The sequence below is a fragment of the Berghia stephanieae genome, chromosome 14, assembly GCF_034508935.2.
Source record: "Berghia stephanieae isolate SIO BIC M18660-M18661 chromosome 14, UCSD_Bste_1.3, whole genome shotgun sequence".
Classification (NCBI taxonomy): domain Eukaryota; kingdom Metazoa; phylum Mollusca; class Gastropoda; order Nudibranchia; family Aeolidiidae; genus Berghia; species Berghia stephanieae.
Window position 1 is genome coordinate 10,244,718 of NC_088373.1, and position 18,751 is coordinate 10,263,468.

The following is an 18,751-nucleotide window of genomic DNA, read 5'->3' on the forward strand; positions in this document are numbered from 1 at the left end:
TTGTTTTGCTTTATTTTATTTTTTTAATCGAGTTTTTAGTAATGCTTAACAGGCAAGTAACAACAAAATTATCAAAATCATTATAATATACAGTATGTAGTATCATAATTGAACTAGGCGTTAGACATGTCCCCAAGAGAAAAAAAAAACTAAAACAATTACAGTAAATTAACCTCTTTTTAGAATGACTATCGATTTAAACAGCCAATAAAGATTGAAGATTGCTTCGATATTTTGATATTTTTGACTCCATTGCAGCCTTATAGCCTTATAAAGTCTAACGTCCAAGTTTTCAGTGTGCCCATAAGTAGCTAATATACAATTATTTATTTCATTCTATTTTCTCTGCCTAAATTAATCTTAACTATATTCCTTTGGAAAGTCATGTGGTTTTCAAGTGTGAAGAAACAATATAATACAACAAAGTACATCTTAAAATGTAACAATACCATTGGCCACCCAAATATCACAGAAATGAAATTATAAATATAAATAAGCTTCACATTTTACCATCTATTCTAATTTGAAAAGAAAATTTTTAAAATACAAGAAACCTGAAAAAATAAAATTACCCAAGAAATACCACCGCCACTTACTTGACTAAGAAATTAAAATTAGATTATTGTGCATAGATTACAATTCCCTGAAAAAACAAAGATATAATAATCATAAAATGTGATGTCGTTTGTGATGGTTGAAGAATATACAAATGAAGGCATATGGCAGTCCCCATCAGATGAAAAAGAATTAACCTTGTTTGATAAACCTAAAATATCTACAAGGTATGAGAGCATGTCATGCATGTATGTATTTTACTAAAATATAATATTATTATACAATATAGAATAGAATATGAGAATTCAATTTTAAAAACAACATACAATGAATGACAAGATAGTTGTCACTGATTGTGAAAGAGTTGGAGAGAGAGAGGGAGAGAGAGAGAGAGAGAGAGAGAGAGAGAGAGAGAGAGAGAGAGAGAGAGAGAGAGAGAGAGAGGGAGAGAGAGAGAGAGAGAGAGAGAGAGATTGAGAGAGAGAGAGAGAGAGAGAGAGAGAGAGAGAGTATAATTGCAATGTGTTGTCACTCAGCAGGGACCTACCATTGATCCATGGTTTCTATTTTGAATTTCTCTTGTTATTACTTTATGAAATTAGGGATGCCCTTTGATAAAGAATTCTTTTTTAAATGCCTCAAAATTGTTCTAATCAAGAGCGCATGTGAAAATATTTCGTGTAAATATTCTTTTCATCAAATGGTATCACCCTTTAAATCATAGAAAAGGCTACATATCCATCTCACTTCCCCTTAATCTTTAAACAATCAATGATTTTTAAAAATTGAGCTTTTGCTCAATCCACTAAAATGTGCTCAAAGCACTTTACAAGAGGTCCCTGACCAACAGCAACATTCAACATTCAGGACCAGACATGACGCCTGTTAGGCGAAATTATAATTTGTTTAGGACAGAGACAATGCTGTTAACGGCCAGGTACTCATTTTACACCTGAGTACAGTGAGAGAATGTTAGTAAAGAGCCTTTTCCAGGGACTCAACTATGCACCAAGCAAAGCTCGAACCCAGGACCTTCCGATCTGAAAGCGAGTGTCATACCACAAGACCACATAGCCGCACACATATCCAGCTAGCTTCCCCTTAACTCTCTCCTTAAGGACGGACCATTTTCAGTATTTTCCCAAGATGGCAAGCTTACCCAGCAAAAAAAAAAAAATGATTTTTTAAACTCAAACAATCTCTCTACAAAACAACTTTAAAAAAAAAATAATTATCAATGTCTCGACTAGAAATATCTAATTTTTAAAAATAAATAAATAAAAACATTAATAAATATAATGAAATGAATCAAGGCTATTGGTAGATTAACAGTACATACAATGTTCTGGCTCAACAATCACATTAAACTTTCACCATTAATGGTAGCACGTCCGACCAGTAATCAGAAGGTCTGAGGTTCGATCCCAAGTCGAGGTAGACTGATTTTTGGGATGATTTTTTTTTCTTGTATTTTTCTCTCTTACTGACACCTTTCATACACACTTGTTCAGATCTTTGCCAGAGAGTGCGTGTTGAATGTTAAATGAGACTAAACTTAAATTTGTTTTTAATAAGTGAGAGAAAGTGAAATAGGAGTTTTGGAAAAAATGATGGCATAGCCTACTTGTCCTTATAAACTTCGAATTAAATTATCCATGTCAACGTGATACTAGGCTGCTAGAAGCTGTGGACTGTAAAAAGTAATATACAAAAATGAACATAACAGCTTCAAAAAAGATCAAAATACCACACACAATACGTTTCGGGCTCAAAATCCTTCTTCAGCCAACAACAAAAAAAACAATAAAGACATAAAAACATTTTTCTGTAATTTGTAATGTACTGGAAAGATTTTTCTACAGAGAGGACCTAAAAAATATCTCTTGTCGTCTATCTGGAATTTAGTAATGTATTTATGTCTTTATTGTTTTTTTGTAGTTGGCCGAAGAAGGGTTTTGAGCCCGAAATGTTCCATGTTTGGTATTTTGTTCTTTTTAAAAGCTGTTATATTCATTTTTGTTTATTCATTAAAATATCCATGCATCAATAGAAGGCCCCGTGCAAGAGCTAGATTAGACTGTCTGGACGTCGTCCAATTCAATATCAAAGCCCTCCATCTCTTCTTGAGTCCGGTAAAAACTGGCATGCATCATAATGGCACAGAAAGAAGCCCCTATCAGATGAAGAGTGGAAAAGAAAAAGGAAAATATAATTAAAGGATGAGATTTACATAAACTTCTAAAATTGAGTTTTTATCTAAAATAAATAATGGTGAATTAAAAATTTTTAACTAATTTTGTAAAAAAAATATATATCTTTTTTAATGTTAATCTCATATAACAAGAATGTAAATACATAGTTCCGAACTGACGTGTGTATTATTTGCAGGTCTGATAACCAAATAAATATGGACTCATTTTTATGACGGAAATACTCTCAAACCAATGCAAAATGTTGTCCATTTTAAATCGAGCTGATGTAACCAGGATTCATTTAAAACATATGGCACGCCCAACAATAGATCAAAAACACAACTTTCAGCCCAAGATGCTCCTCCTCTAGACTAGGGGTAAAACATGTATAAAATGCCTTTCCTGAGAGCATTTCATCCATATCATATCTGATCGCATCCACAAACCCTTGGGCCTAACTAATACAGGTTATGTAGGTCAAAGACCACACACACACACACCACAGATGCCCACTTTTAGCATGTTAACTCTCTCCTTACCGACAATTTTCAGTATTTTCCCAAAAATGTCAGGCTTACCTGGCAGAAAAATTGATTTTTTAAACTCAAACAATCTCTCTACAAAACAACTTTATGTTCTGATTAATTAATTAAACAAAGATCATTGTGATGTACAAAATAAATCTGAATTAGAAAAAATGTATATTGTGTCGTAACAAATGTGACGATTTTGCTGAAGGTGGTAAGCACTGCGTGGCATTTTCCCCTCTGAGTGGTATTTCAGTGCTAGGTCAACCTGACCCCATTAGTGGGGTCAGCCCATGGGTGGAACAGGTAGCGGTCAGTAGGAATCTGTGATGCCACTGATGGTAATTAATTGTTGCAATATTTCATAGTATTGCTCAGTTGCTAACACAAATATGAAAATTGTTCCCTCACCACAAGCAAAGCAAAGGTTTCTCTTCATCATATGCCATGGTTGATAATAATGTATCCTCTTAAGGCTGCTCTTAAGAGAGGTGTCAATTTAGTGGTTTTTGAGCTATCAATGAAATTAATTTGTTGTAATTTGCATATCAATAATTTAATTCCCAGCGGCAGAAAATGATTGAAACAAGCATCATTATAAAGTAAAAATGATGATCTTGACTCATGCCAAGTTTTGTTGTCCGGGCAGTAAAACCTTATAAGATATGAATTTTTTATTATAAATTTCTTATTTGGCATGACTTGGTGAGATCCTCATTTTCTGTCCCATAGTATTCCATGCCATGAATTATGTCCAAATATCAGTTGAGGAATAAAATGTAAACCATTAGACGAAAATAATACTAATATTATTTTTTAAAGTATTTAACTGATTTAAATCCCTTACGATTCAAGTCAAAATTATATTTTTTTTATGACTGTTAGACATTATAGTTTGAAGATGTATACGGTACTGCTTTTGTGTGGTTGTCTCAGGAAATGCCGACTTTATAGTGTCATATAGGTGTCAATGTTTAGGGTATTCTTGCATGTTGAATAAGTAATAAAATGTAAGTTCAAGTTCTCCTTTTGTGCATAGGTGAATGTGTTAACTTTTTTATAGACTGAAGCGTCCAGATATATATGGCAGTGATTTCCCAAAAATTAAATGATCTGCTGTCATATGCCTGTGGTGTTGGACTGATTTGACTCTGGTTGTTATTCAATTGTTTTATCTCTAAATTTTACTGACTGGAGTTCAATGGTATATCAGATGACTTTATAAGACAATGATTAAATGTGTATTCTTGGAGGAAAGGAGATGATTCTATATAACCTATGTGGACAGTGTGTTCGTTTTGAATGTAGTTGGTCAATAAGGAGAAAAAGGTTACTACTTGGAATAAACTATATGCCCTCATAATTTTGAATCCTCTTTTGTCCACATACTATGTCCGTCTGTTTGAGCAAATCATTTAACAGTACCAGTGCTTAGTGTTAGTTGTAATTGATGATTGATACTGCAATATTTGTAGCATGTCCAGTAACCTTGTTGGGTGATTGATTTTTTTCTTGTAAAGAAGTCATACTTTATAGGCAGATTGATAGTAAATTGAGATATTGACATCATACACAATATTGGTTTTTAGTCTTTACTGGTCAATAAAATATTATCTTTATGAGTTATTTTACCACATAAAGACATAAATCATATCAGTTTACTGTTATGATCAACACAACTGTTTGAGAGGAACGGAATTGGTAAAAACAATATGCAGAACTTACAAAACCATGAATAAATCAAGAAAATCAATTGCCAATATGATCGTAATGCACAGGAACAAAGATGCATATATGTACTTTTGATATATATTAAAATTCTTGAGATACTGCCACTGAGTTTTGAATAACAATTTTTTTATTTAAGTGCACCATAATTTACAAGCACTTAAAATTAGATCAACAATTTGTGATATTCAAAGAAAACTATTAACCACAAGAAGGTCAAATTTTCACTGATGTTTAGAAAGACAACTGATTTTTCAAATCAAAATAATAAAGTGAAAGAGTCTGTTATTGTTTTCCCGCTATACAGACATATTATAAGACCATAAATATCCATAATTGCCCCCATTGGACACGGCACTGCCTGATACCAGTTGAACTCCAATGACCTCATGCAGGTAGCGAGCAGGGAGAGTGATTGGTCCCTTGGGAGTTCCAACTGAAATAGCGCTGATTCCACACAGTGTAAGGAGAGGGTTAATGAGAGTGAGATTTAACAGATAAAACATTAAAACTTACCAATAATCCAGAAAATAGCAGAGCCAGCGCCAACCAACCAAAACAAAGGGAAGGAACAAACCCCTACAGCTGCATACTGTTGTGCCAAACTTAATTCACGACCTGACAAAACAAAACAAAACAGGAAAACAATATCTAAGTTTCTAAATCATATCAAAGAATCTCTCTTTGTTAGGTTTCACCAAAATAAAAAAAAATTAAAGAAAATGAAAAAGAATGAAAGAAAAATGACCCAAGAATTAACAAAAGTAGTCCTTCAGATAGGCTCACAGAGCCAAAGTTTATCCAGGTTTCTATAGCGTGAAACAGACAATAGCTATTGCTTTGCTACCCTTTGGATAGGTCATTAGTCAGTTGCAAAGTGCTTTCCGTCAAATCTAACGGACCAAGCTACCCAATTACTGCTTGGTGGACGGGGAAATTGAAAAAAAAAAAATCTCAATTAAAACGGGGATTGATCGCAGTCCCTTTGCGTGACAAGCGAGCGCTCTGTCAACAGAGCTATCGGAGACCCCCACAACTAACTAGCATATATATAAATAAAATTCCCATAAACAGACCCAATATGAAAATTTTGCCTTTTGGGTCTATCCCAAGGAATGATTGAAACAAATAAAGGCTTGATCAAAGTGAAGCACTGCAAAATGAGCTAGGATAAGGTCTTGTTTAATGCCATAAAGACAAGTGTTTTGCATGAATTTTTATTTTTATTTTTTTCAAAAATGCAACAGATAGTTGATATAGTGCTTATAATTCACGGTCATGATTTAACTTTACAATAGACCAACTATGAAATGTAAAATAAGAGAGCCATCTAAATTAAAGTGCTATGTGCGACTATGTGGTCTTGAGGTAAGACACTCGCTTTCGGATCGGAAAGTCCTAGGATCGAGTCTCGCATAATTGAGTCCTTGGAAAAGACTCTTTACTCACATTCTCTCACCATACTCAGGTGTAAAACAAGTATCTGGCCATCAACAGCGTTGTCTCTGTCCGAAAAAAAAATGTCATATCGCCTAACTGGCGTCATATCGCGTCCTACATGTTAAGTGTTGCTGTTGGCCAGGGACACCTGTAAAGCACTTTGAGCATGTTTAGTGGATATTGCGCTAAATAAAAGCTCAATTTAAATTTAATAAAGTGCTCCATAATCTTTTCAAAGCCCAGAAAAAAAGAAGAAAAAAAGGAAATCTTTGAAAATGATAGAGCTGTCAACAGGACTTACCCATAATATTAATCTTTTTATCCTGGTTTTTCACACTTATGATGTAGCAGGCACCAAGACAGGCTGCAATGGCCACTAACAGTAAGGGGGAGGTGAGCCTGGATTTGAAATAATTAACAATAGTAAAAAGGAATTTACGGCTTCAGGTAAACTTACAAAGAAAAATGTTGTAGACGTTTCAAGACTCCCCATTGTCAACAAAACCCAAACATTTCATACCTTTGATTTTAAAAAAATAATTTAATTTTAATATAAAAGGAGAAGCATTTAACTGCTGTACAATGAGACATCCTTTTTGGGGTTTTTTCATTGAGACCAGAAAAAACTTTTACTTTAATGAATCAATTACAATGGTCCCAAACTATTGGAATGTCCCAAATATTTCATATATATATATATTAAACAAATAATATAACGTAATTATATAATATAATATAATATAACAATCTAAAATAAATAAATAATCAATATAATATGCCTCCTCATGGGTTTTACGTTTTTTGGCCTATGAAACAATGATAGTGGAGGATTTTGCCAGCTGTCACAAGGGTAGCAGAATTCCGCTATATAGGGCTAAAGTTGCAGGTAATAACTAAATGACTGTACAGAGGGAAGGATTTCATGCTTCTCTCTGGATGATGATGAATGAGAAAGCTTTATTCAAGAAGAGTTAAAAAAAAAAAATAGTATCATACTCACACACATACAATCACCAGTCCCATGAACACAAAGAGATAATTGCCTTGGAAACTTTCCACATTTTTCACGACTCGTTTTGGTAAGGGAGCAACAGCTTTTGGAACAGTAAAACGCTTTGAGTTGAAGAATTCTGACCATGGTTTGACACTTTCACGTGTCTTGGAGAACCATTCCCTGGCTGAGGCATTGGACAATGAAATAGCCATAAGTCTGTAAAACAGAATTTAAAAAAATCAAAATCAGCTTTTATTCAAACGATGTGACCATGGTACAGTAATACCTCAAGATCCAGAGACCTTATTCTAGAATTTTAAAACAAAAATAGCTAAAAAAAGGAGGAAATAGTGTGCGGTGCCTAGAATCTCAAATAAATTGACCTACAATGATGTTCTATTATTTCGTAACACCATAATTTTAGCTTATTGGGTGCAGCACGGAAATCACAAACAAGTTGGGATTAGGTCTATATGTTTGAGATTTCCCTGTCGAGTAATTTACAAAGGATATGAAGAATGTGAGAAAGGTAGACGTGAGTGGTTTTGGAAGGTGTATTAAAAAATTGATTTGATAGAGTAAAATAATACTTACTCATTTAAAGTAAATATGATATTTACTAATTTAAAGTAAATATATTGAGAGCGAGTTCGAATATATAGAGTTATATCCGTATGATTATCATATTTTATAACAAAATCATTTTCTTTCCTTAAAGTGAATGAGCCGTTGGAGGCTGGGCTTTAACAAGCTAAATTTAGGCTATGCTCTCATAGCTTGACAACTATAAAAACTGAACTTATGACTGAACTATAGATTATCTATGAAGAACAATTTGCTATTGTTATCAGAACATTGAAAAACATTGATCTCTGTGACGTGTGAATATTGTGAAATTATAGAAAAATTCTGTTGATTTTTTTAAGTCGGCATTTGAAACGGAATAAAATCAGATTTTTTCGAGGACCTAAATAAAAGTCTTTTATTTTCTTTTTTTTTTTTGTTCTGTTCTTTGACGTTACAAATTTTATTTTTACTATTAATTTTTTAAAAAAAATATTAGCACTTATAGAGCAAAATCGTACTGTCGGAAATCCGACAATAGACGGAAGATTTACAGGCCTGGATATTCTGACTGCTCTCTTGGTGGAAACGCTGAATTTTCCGTTAACAATGATATTTACATAAAAGCAAACTATTATCTGAAAGCAAAAAAATAATTTCGCTGTTAAGGGGTTAAGAACACCTGCAAGCATCCTTGACATGCTCTACGTCACCAACGTCACAAAGCGTGACATCTCCCTTTCGTCTTCATGCATCCCCCCCCCCCACCCTCCACTCCACTCTCACGGTGGTGGTGGCGACGGCGGATAAAAAAGGCTGTTGTGGACCCTAGTCCTCTCTAAAAGTACAAGAAATAATACTCACTTTTTTTCTGATCCAACGAAAATATCTATACCCCCCACCGGTCTAATTATTTTTAGCAGACGACAAGTTTCTCAAAACGGTCACGTGACACTGTAAAAACAACACAGGAAGTCCATGAATGCTTATTTACAGCATTTCCTTTAACGAAGTGGCTACCCGTACTTAAGGACGGGTAGACTGGCAGGCTAGACGTCATTAAGTACGGGGAGCACAGGAGTCTAGCCGTACTTATTCTGGGGCCTTGACCCCTGGTCGTGTCAAAGGTCACATCCGGTAAGTCGACCGTGGTGGGCCGTGGCGCCAACCGCGAAGCCATGATTGTTTTCTCCCGATTTACGAGCATCATCAATTTCAATACGTAGTATTTCAATAATGGCCATCGATATTGGTGACAATTTTTCATCTTATCAACAATTGCCAAAATGCAGTTAAGCAATTGGAGACTGAGACTGACACCATTTTTATTCGTCAGGATTCTGTAAAGGTAAGAATTTGTCTTTTCTTCTTTTCTTTCAAAAAAAATTCTCAGTCAAGGCTAGGACTAGGACAGTAAAAAGTATTCGAGCGGTGGCGATATTTATGATGAGATATAATATGAATGAATGAGAATGTAATTGTTTTGTAATATCAACACGCCTTACTGACTGGCGCGTGTGTCTTGTGTTCTGCATTCCAATGTGATCTTTATATGGATTAATCCTTAGATGATTTTATTTCTAGAGTACTTGTGTAACTGTAACTGTAACAACTGGGCTGGTGACTGGTGGGCAGTTTAGTGAGCAGCAGCAGTGGTAATGGAACTCAAATTGTGATCCACTCGCCCAGAAGTATAAATTGTTACTGCAAATTGCCGAGCACGTTGGTGGGGGGGGGGGGGGGGGGGGGAGGCAGTAACTCTAAAATTGTGGGAGTTGGTAAACGTCCAGTTTTTGGCATTCCAGCATTAAGCTAATTAGTGGCTGTGACCCGATTTTTAGAACTTTGGAGTTGGATTGAAATGCCTCATGATGATGATATTGATAATGACAATGACATTGTGTCACATAGTCTGTAGATATACAGTATTGTCAAATAATGAAAAACAATAGGGTATTATTATCATTATTAATATTACTTTTTTTTTTCAATTTATTTATTATTATTATCATTATTATGATTATTATTATTATTATTTATAATTATTAACTTAAGCAATGGCATTTTCTCGGCCAGTTCAACGGTATCTAAAAATAATAACCCACCAGCCTGTGTAATAACAAGCAGAGGACAAACAATACAACAAGTTGAATGTTTCAAATATTTAGGCTTCAATGTAACATCCAATGGAAAATCAGATTGTGAAATAAAGAAAAGAATAGGTATGGCAAAGAATGCATTCAACCAGCTGCATACAATTATGAAAAACAGGAATATTAGCATGAAAACAAAAATCAAAGTCCTGGATTGCTATGTACTGTCTGTGCTGCTATATGGTTGTGAGAGCTGGACCATAAACAAGACCATGGTTAAAAGACTGGAGGCAGTGGAAATGTGGTTTTACAGAAGAATGATGAGGGTGTCATGGATGGAAAGGAAAAGAAATGAAGAAATTTTAGAAATGGCAAACAGAAAAAGATCACTGATAACAAAAATCATCAAACGCCAAATGGAATTTTTAGGACACATTATCCGCCACCCTGGTTTGGAAATACTCGCCTTGACTGGAAAGATGAATGGAAAAAGAATAAGAGGAAGACAAAGAATAACGTATTTGAAAGGGATAAGAACTTGGACAGATGAAGCTGAGAAAGGTGGCGCTGCTTTAATAGAATTGGCAAGAGATAGATCAGCTTGGCGGAAGATGACCTCCGACGTCTGCTTCAGATATGGAACTACATGAGATGAGAGAATGGCATTGGTATGTGCCATTTTCACTGCAGTGAATTTAATTTATTTTTTTTTTCGACAGCCAACAGGAAAGAATTCAGTTGACCGTACTGGTGTCCTGACAATCAAGAAAGATAGCTGGCTCAAGATGTCTTGTGGCAATCTTATCAATCAGCAAACCATCATCTGTGCCAGCAGAGCAGAGTATCTGCAAGCACTTTTTGAAACTGGTTAGTATTGTTTTCAAATCTTCATAGCGTCCTTACATTTTTATTGGTGATCAATGAAGTACACTCGAGCACGGAAATTTCGAACAAGTTGGGACCACGCCTATTTGTTCGAGATTTTCGTGTTTTCCAAATTTGAGGATTTTAGGGAGGTAAATGAAAATGTGGGTGGTCTTGATAAAATTCATATGATTATAATTCTCCGTTATTATGAACTCTGTCGAGAGTTGATAGTGAGACTATTCAATTTCCTTTTCTCGGCCAGTTCAACACAATTCGCGAAAAAAAAATTCAATGGACCACAAGGGAATGTCCAGTTTGTTTGAGATTTTCGTTTTGCCAATACTAATGTAATAGGAGGTTTAAAACTGGGCATTGAACCAAGTTTGAGATTTGCATGCTCGGGTGTAAATGCTCATTTTTCTTAATGAAATTGACAAAGGATTATTTGAATTGAGTTACTACTGCATTTATGAACTTAAGAGTTTGTTGCCAAGAGTTTTTGGCCTGTGGATGTAAAACCAATGAAATTTCAACTGTGTTGGTGAGAACGATGACCAGTTAAAAAAAATTGGTATGTGAATGATAAATTCATTTTATGACAATGATTTTAATTTTATAGCCATGTCTAAAATTGCTAATGAAAAGTCTCTTTTATTTCCATTTTTCAAACCAGAACAAGATCAACCCTCTTTGTGGAACTACAGAAACAACAGTCGCAAACAAGTGGTGTTGACTTTTTTCCTGGAGGCGAAAGAAAATTTTTCTCCTAGGAGTTTGCGAAAGAAAATTATTGCTTTTTATTCTGAGCTAGATCTAATATCACCATTCAGCTGTTTTCTTGTCTAAAATAGATTTGATTTTGCAGTTCAAGTTGATTACATACTTATCTCACAAGCAGAAGCCTATTTTAAAAATTGAAAAATGAGGGTAGTGCGTCAAATCATATTTTGCGAAATCATATTTCGGGAATTTTTAATATATCAAGGAATCAACTGATAAGTAATCTGGTAAATAATTAGTTTTTCTGATTACAATGATGAATTCGTAAGGTATAAATAAACTCTGACCATAAAATGAAAGAGTACGGAAATATTTTAATTTTTCAGCATTTATTTTCTTAGGGAATGGGTTAGCGAATCATTTATACATTTTTTAGACAGATCAATCTACTCAATTTTCGTCATTTCTTGTCCTATGACGCTCATTATTTTGAAAATTTTATGGATCAGCTATGTCGAATTAGTGCTTTCTCAAATTTCCGTTTTATTTCATTTTCTGATTTTCTAACAATCATACATGTCATTTTCCTTTAGATTGTTTTCAAATATATTCAGAATCTTTTTTGTGTGTTTTGCATCATGACGGAAGTATTTTGGGGGAAATTTAAATATGTAAGATTTTTTAATTTTAAAAATTGATTTTTTTCCTGCCGATAAGCGCCACAATTTCAGTCGAATTAAAAAACATATTCTAAAGAATTTCTTTTCAAGACCAGTGGTAAACTCTTCCATCATTATCTAGTTATTTATGTAATATACATTGTGTGTAAATTTGAAAGAAATTTATACGCTGGTTTTTGGTTCATCTATGTTAGCAATTTTAGTTTTAGGGTTTTACATCTAATTTTAGCCTATAGGGTGCCTCTTTAAAATGTAAAAAAATATATTAAAGTTTTTTTTTTTTTTTATTTTATTTTGGGGGGGGGGGGGGGGGGGGGATTTTTTGTGTGTTTAACATCAATCACATTATTAGTTTATGAGATTAACTATAAATCATAATTGACCACCAAATTATTTTTAAACAAATGAAAAATGGATGTCAACAACAACAAAAAATTCTAAGTGGTATGGGTTAGCGAATCAATTATATATTTTTTTTCAGAATTTGATCAATTTACAAAATTCGACTATTTACTTGTTCCATATATATTGATTATACTTTGGAATTTTGATGGACGTTGTCTGAAAAATTAGCTTGTTTATCAAATTAAAGAAAGATTTTGTTTTTTCTCAAAATTCCATTTTGCATCATTTTCTGATTTTCTAACATTCTTCATTCATATCTGGATTATTTCCATCAGATTGTCTTCAAATTTGTCAGAATCTTTCGTATGATGGGTTTTGCATCATGATGGCTTTGACTTTGGGCTAAACTAAAATTTAGTCGTTTGAATTTTTAAATTGGATTTTTTTCCTGTCGTTTCATGAGTGCCATATTTTCAATCGTAATCGAAAAACAATTCCTTAAATACATTTTTCAAGACTTGCTAAACCTATCCATCATGATGTTGCTCTTGCTGTAGGAAACATTGTGTGTAAATTTGGAAGGTATCTGTTGGGTTTTGGTGCATCACTGTAGGAATTTATTTTTTGGGGGTGAGAGAATGAGTAAAGAGCCTTTTACAAGAAATCACTCGAACCCAGGACCTTCCGATATGAAAGCAAGTGTCATACCATAAGACCACATTGCTGCACATTTAATTTTTTTTATGGTGTGTGTTCGTCATCAAATTAGACCTCCTACCACCTAAAAACAACAGGGGAATACCAATATTGGCATTGCAATAAACAAAACGGATTTTTAACCTTTTAAGGTGAAATATTTCCTAGCTCAGATGGTTTGTTTAAGCGGACTGTAGTGCGTTCCACTGTGGAATTCTTTTTTTTCATAAAATTGTATTCACTGTCAGTGGTGACATATAATTTTACTGCCTAGTTTTGATTTCCATTACACACTATCCCTACCACTACCGCCAGTGCTTTTACAGACTGAGTCCCTATCATCAGGGCTATTACGCACTGAGTCCCTACCACCAGCGCAATTAGCCATTGAGTCCCTACCACTAGTGCTATTAGCCACGGAGTCCCTACCACCAGTGATTTTGTAGACATTGAGTCCCTACCATCAGTGTTATTAGCCACTGAGTCCTTACCACCAGTGATTTTGTAGACATTGAGTCCCTCCAGTGTTAATAGCCACTGAGTCCCTACCACCAGTGATTTTGTAGACATTGAGTCCCTACCATCAGTGTTATTAGCCACTGAGTCCTTACCACCAGTGATTTTGTAGACATTGAGTCCCTACCATCAGTGTTATTAGCCACTGAGTCCCTACCACCAGTGATTTTGTAGACATTGAGTCCCTACCATCAGTGTTATTAGCCACTGAGTCCTTACCACCAGTGATTTTGTAGACATTGAGTCCCTCCAGCGTTATTAGCCACTGAGTCCCTACCACCAGTGATTTTGTAGACATTGAGTCCCTACCATCAGTGTTATTAGCCACTGAGTCCTTACCACCAGTGATTTTGTAGACATTGAGTCCCTCCAGTGTTATTAGCCACTGAGTACCTACCACCAGTGATTTTGTAGACATTGAGTCCCTACCATCAGTGCTATTAGCCACTGAGTCCCTACCACCAGTGATTTTGTAGACATTGAGTCCTACCACCAGTGTTATTAGCCAGTAAGTCCCTACACCAGCGCTATTAGCCACTGAGTCCCTAACACCAATGTTATTAACCATTGAGTCTATACCACCAGTGCTATTTGCCATTGAGTCCCTACCACCAGCACTATTGGTCACTGAGCCCCTACCACCAGTGTCATTTAGCCTTTGATCCCTACCATCAGCCATTGAGTCCCTACCACTAGTGCTATCAGTCACTGAGTCCCTACCACCAGTGCTTTTAGTTTTAGACATTGAGTCCCTACCACTAGAACTATCAGACATTGAGTCCCTAACTAGAGCTATCAGTATCGGCGATTGAGTTCCTGCCTGCGACCAGTGCTATTAGACATTGCGTCCCTACCACCAGTACAATTAGTGCTATCCAGCCATAGAGACCCTACCACCAGTGCTATTAGCCACCGAGTCCCCACCACCAGCGCAATTAGCCATTGAGTCCCTACCACCAGCGCAATTAGTCATTGAGTCCCTTCCACCAGTGCTATTTGCCATTGAGTCCTACCACCAGTGCTATTAGCCACTGAGTCCCTACCACCAGTGCAATTAGCCACTGAGTCCCTACAACTAGCGCTATTAGTATTAGCCACTGAGTCCCTACCACCAGTGCTATTAGCCATTGAGCCCCTACCACCAGTGCTATTAGCCATTGAGCCCCTACCACCAGTGCTTTTAGCAACTGAGTCCCTACCACTAGTGCTATCCAGCCATAGAGACCCAACCACCTGTGCTATTAGCCACTGAGTCCCTACCACCAGTGCTATCCAGCCATAGAGACCCTACCACCAGTGTTATGAGCCAGTGAGTCCCTACCACCAGTGCTATTAGCCACTGAGTCCCTCCCACTACCACCAGCGCTATTACTATTATTTCTATTAGCCATTGTCATTGAGTCCCTACCACCAGTACTATGTGCCATTGGGTCCTTACCACCAGCGCTATTAGCCTTTGAGCCCCTACCACCAGCGCTATTAGCCATTGAGTCCCTACCACCAGTGCTATCCAGCCACTGAGTCCCTACCACCAGTTCTATGTGCCACTGGGTCCTTACCACCAGCGCTATTGGCCTTTGAGCCCCTACCACCAGCGCTACCCAGCCATCAGGGGTGAGAATGACTGGTCACTAAAGAGGAGGAAATTTTTCATCGTGAAGATCATGACCCATCCATGCGACCATAACCTATAAATTTGAATTTCACTAAAATTTTTACTGAGATGCGATCCAAGATTTATCTCAGCAATTTCTGATACAACTCGGTGGAATTTCAAAAGTTGAAAGTGTAATTACAACATTTGGTGGTTGTAGTAGGGACGATGATGTGGTGGTGGTTGTAGTAATAGCGGTGGTAGGGATGATGTGGTAGTGATTGTAGTAGTAGTGGTCGTATGGATGATTGTGTGGTGGTGGTTGTGGTAGCTGTGGTAGGAATGGTGATGTGGTGGTAGGGATGATGTTGTGGTGGTTGTAGTAGTAGTGGTGGTAGGGATGATGATGAGGTGATGGTTGTAGTAGTGGTAGTAGGGTTGATGATGTGGTGGTGGTTGTAGCAGTAGAGGTGGTAGTGATGATGGTGTGGTGGTGGTTGCAGTAGTAGTGATGGTAGGGATGATGGTGTGATGGAGGTGGTAATATTAGTGGTGGTAGGGATGATGATGTGGTGGTGGTTGAAGTCGTGGTAGTAGGGTTGATGATGTGGTGGTGGTTGTAGTAGTAGATAATGTGATGGTAGTTGTGGTAGTGGTGCTAGGGATGATGGTGTGGTGGTGGTAGGGGTGATCTGGTAGTGGTGGTGGTAGGGATGATGAAGTGGTGGTGATTGTAGTAGTAGTGGTCTTAGAGATGATGTGATGGTGGTTGTAGTAGTAGTGGTGGTAGGGATGATGTGGTGCTATTTGTAGTAGTAGTGGTGGTAGGGATGATGATGTGGTAGTGATTGTAATAGTAGTGGCGGTAGACATGTTGATGTAGTGGTTTTGGCGAGTGTTTTTTTTTTATTCAGTGATGATAATAATAATAGCAATGTGTCAAAAAGGAGGAAAATTTCTCGGTCTATCGATCAAACACAAGCAACGTGTAAAAATAACAGGAACATAGTTTTGTATTAGTATTATGTAATATATTACATTTACTAGTATAAATCCATTCTTATCATTAGATATAAATTTACTTTTTGTAAACATTTAATGAATTTGTCCTTTCCACATGTTGTTATTCAAATAAAAGGCCAGAAAGTATTGTTTTGTTTCGATTTTTACTTTATAAAGCAGGCTACAGTATCTTTGTTACCGAAACCTAGTAGTTATTCAGCATATAAATACAACCCAAGAATCTCTCAAATTGCCAAAGGCATAAAGAAAAAAGATTAAACTAAGCCAATCACCATTGCTTTATTCTAATACTGTATATGATCTCTATATACCAGATGATTTAATGGATGGTTGCGAAAGAAAGAAAGAGAGAGAGAGAGAGAGAGAGAGAGAGAGAGAGAGAGAGAGAGAGAGAGAGAGAGAGAGAGAGAGAGAGAGAGAGAGAGAGAGAGAGAGAGAGGGGGGGGGGGGAGAGTATTCTCTGCCAATATAACATTTTGAATTCTATATCAAAAAAAGGGGGGAAAAGGAAACGAGAAATAGAAAGGAAAAGGGGGGGGGGGGGGGGGGGGGGGGGGAGAGAGAGAGAAAAAAAGAGAGAGAGAGATTAAAAAGGCAATAAGTACCTACAACAGAGAAACAAATCCAGACCCATTTGTCCCTCCCCTTCCCCTTCAACCATCAACTAACTAATCAAAGAACACTACTGGTCTTCTGTGTCAATTGTGACATCTGGTGTCATACTGTCTGGCCCAACGTCATAAGAACGGGACTGTCACCAAATTTCACAAGACTGAGCACAGGTGTCAAAATATGACATAAGACATAATGGTGATTTTGTGGGTTTGAGGAAAATTTTTGACACGGCAAATTTGAAAAAGGAGGAAATGTGATGGGATGGGCGGAGATAAACTACCATTTAGGCGGAAATCCGCCTTTAGGCGGAAGATTCTCAGCCCTGAGCCATAGAGCCCCTACCACCAGTGCCAGTGCTATCCAGCCATAGAGCCCCTACCACCAGTGGTATCCAGCCACTGAGTCCCTACCACCAGTGCTATCCAGCCACTGAGTCCCTACCACCAGTGCTATTACCCATTTGAGATAGAACTAAATTGACGTCACTCAGTTCTTTATTATCGTTTTTAGCCATTTTTTAAATGATTAGTTCTCATTGATTGTATCAAGACAAAACTATAAAAGGTTGAGGTTACACATCGATTAGTAGAGTGGTATTATCACGGAGATCAGTTTTCCCAAATAATTCCATGTGATGGGGAAAAAACATCCGGTTAAAAAAGGTTTTGACGAAATATGCAGTGACGACAAGCGAAGACAAAATATGCCACCGCACATAATAAATAATCTACCAATCCTTAAGTACGGCTAACTAAGCAATCTACACGACATTAAGTACGGCTAGCCAGCCAGTCTGACTGTCATTAAGTACGGCTAGACTGGTAGGCTAGACGTACTTAAGTACGCCTAGACTGGCAGGCTAGCCGTCATTAAGTACGGCTAGCCTTTTCCGTGTAACCGTGTAAACAACAAAATTTCGTTTTCATTCGACTCAACTGGTCAGATCAGATTGGCCAGTATTTTTTAATGAACTAAAAAAGTTCTGAAAAATCAAAATGTTTCTTTAGAAAGTTGAAAGATGCTAGTTTTTTAAACAGAGGTAGGTTTTTTTAAAAATATCGTGAATGCATGCTCAAGGCGAATTGGACTTTCAACGAGGTTGGCACGCTTTATGCGCGGCTCTCTATCTATACTATTAATATCCATAGCCATATCGCAGTCTGTCTCAGTCTCTCTCCTCTCTCTGACTCTTGTCTGACAGTGACAGTGACAGTCTCTACCAGCCAGATAATCTATATATGTTCACTGCTTGATTCCAGAGGACCGTGCTTATAAACGAAGACGAATGTAATATCATGAAAAAGGTACGACATACAGTTATTCTATATCTTAACCTGTCTTTAATTCCTTGTTGGTGTGGTGGCATATAATCAAGAGTCCCTTCTAAAAGTTTTTCGCTATCCGCCATGACAGTTTAGACGTGGAGACAATGTTCGATCTTCACTGTAAGAGATAAAAAAATAATGAAGTGAGTCAGTTCCTTAAAAAATTAAAGGCCTTACATTAGATTTTTTTTTAATGCTTTCGACATGCTTTAACAATAGCGAGTGATAAACTGGACAAATGTCACACAAATAATTTTTAATCTATTTATAGGTTTTC

The 18,751-nt window shown here is 36.5% G+C and overlaps 1 protein-coding gene across 1 annotated transcript; it reads right to left on the reverse strand.

Moving 5' to 3' along the window:
- Positions 1 to 18,641, reverse strand: LOC144959407 (prenylated Rab acceptor protein 1-like). Its single transcript, XM_078891986.1, has 5 exons — positions 18,484 to 18,641; positions 7,443 to 7,652; positions 6,744 to 6,841; positions 5,519 to 5,620; positions 1 to 2,728 (listed from the first exon to the last, which is right to left on the reverse strand). The coding sequence occupies exons 1-5, from the start codon at positions 18,555 to 18,557 to the stop codon at positions 2,628 to 2,630; spliced, it is 585 nt and encodes a 194-aa protein (XP_078748112.1). The 5' UTR covers positions 18,558 to 18,641; the 3' UTR covers positions 1 to 2,627.
- Between the last annotated feature and the right edge of the window lie 110 nt (positions 18,642 to 18,751).

Bases quoted from the DNA above. Each gene is read 5' to 3' on its own strand.
- LOC144959407 (XM_078891986.1), bottom strand. From the start codon at position 18,557: ATGGCGGATAGCGAAAAACTTTTAGAAGGGACTCTTGATTATATGCCA. The intron at 6,842-7,442 runs GTGAGTATGATA...TTTCAAATCCAG, and splicing joins GGACTGGTGATTGTATGTGT to GCTCACCTCCCCCTTACTGT. The intron at 5,621-6,743 runs GTAAGTCCTGTT...TTGTTTTGTCAG, and splicing joins TAAAAAGATTAATATTATGG to GTCGTGAATTAAGTTTGGCA.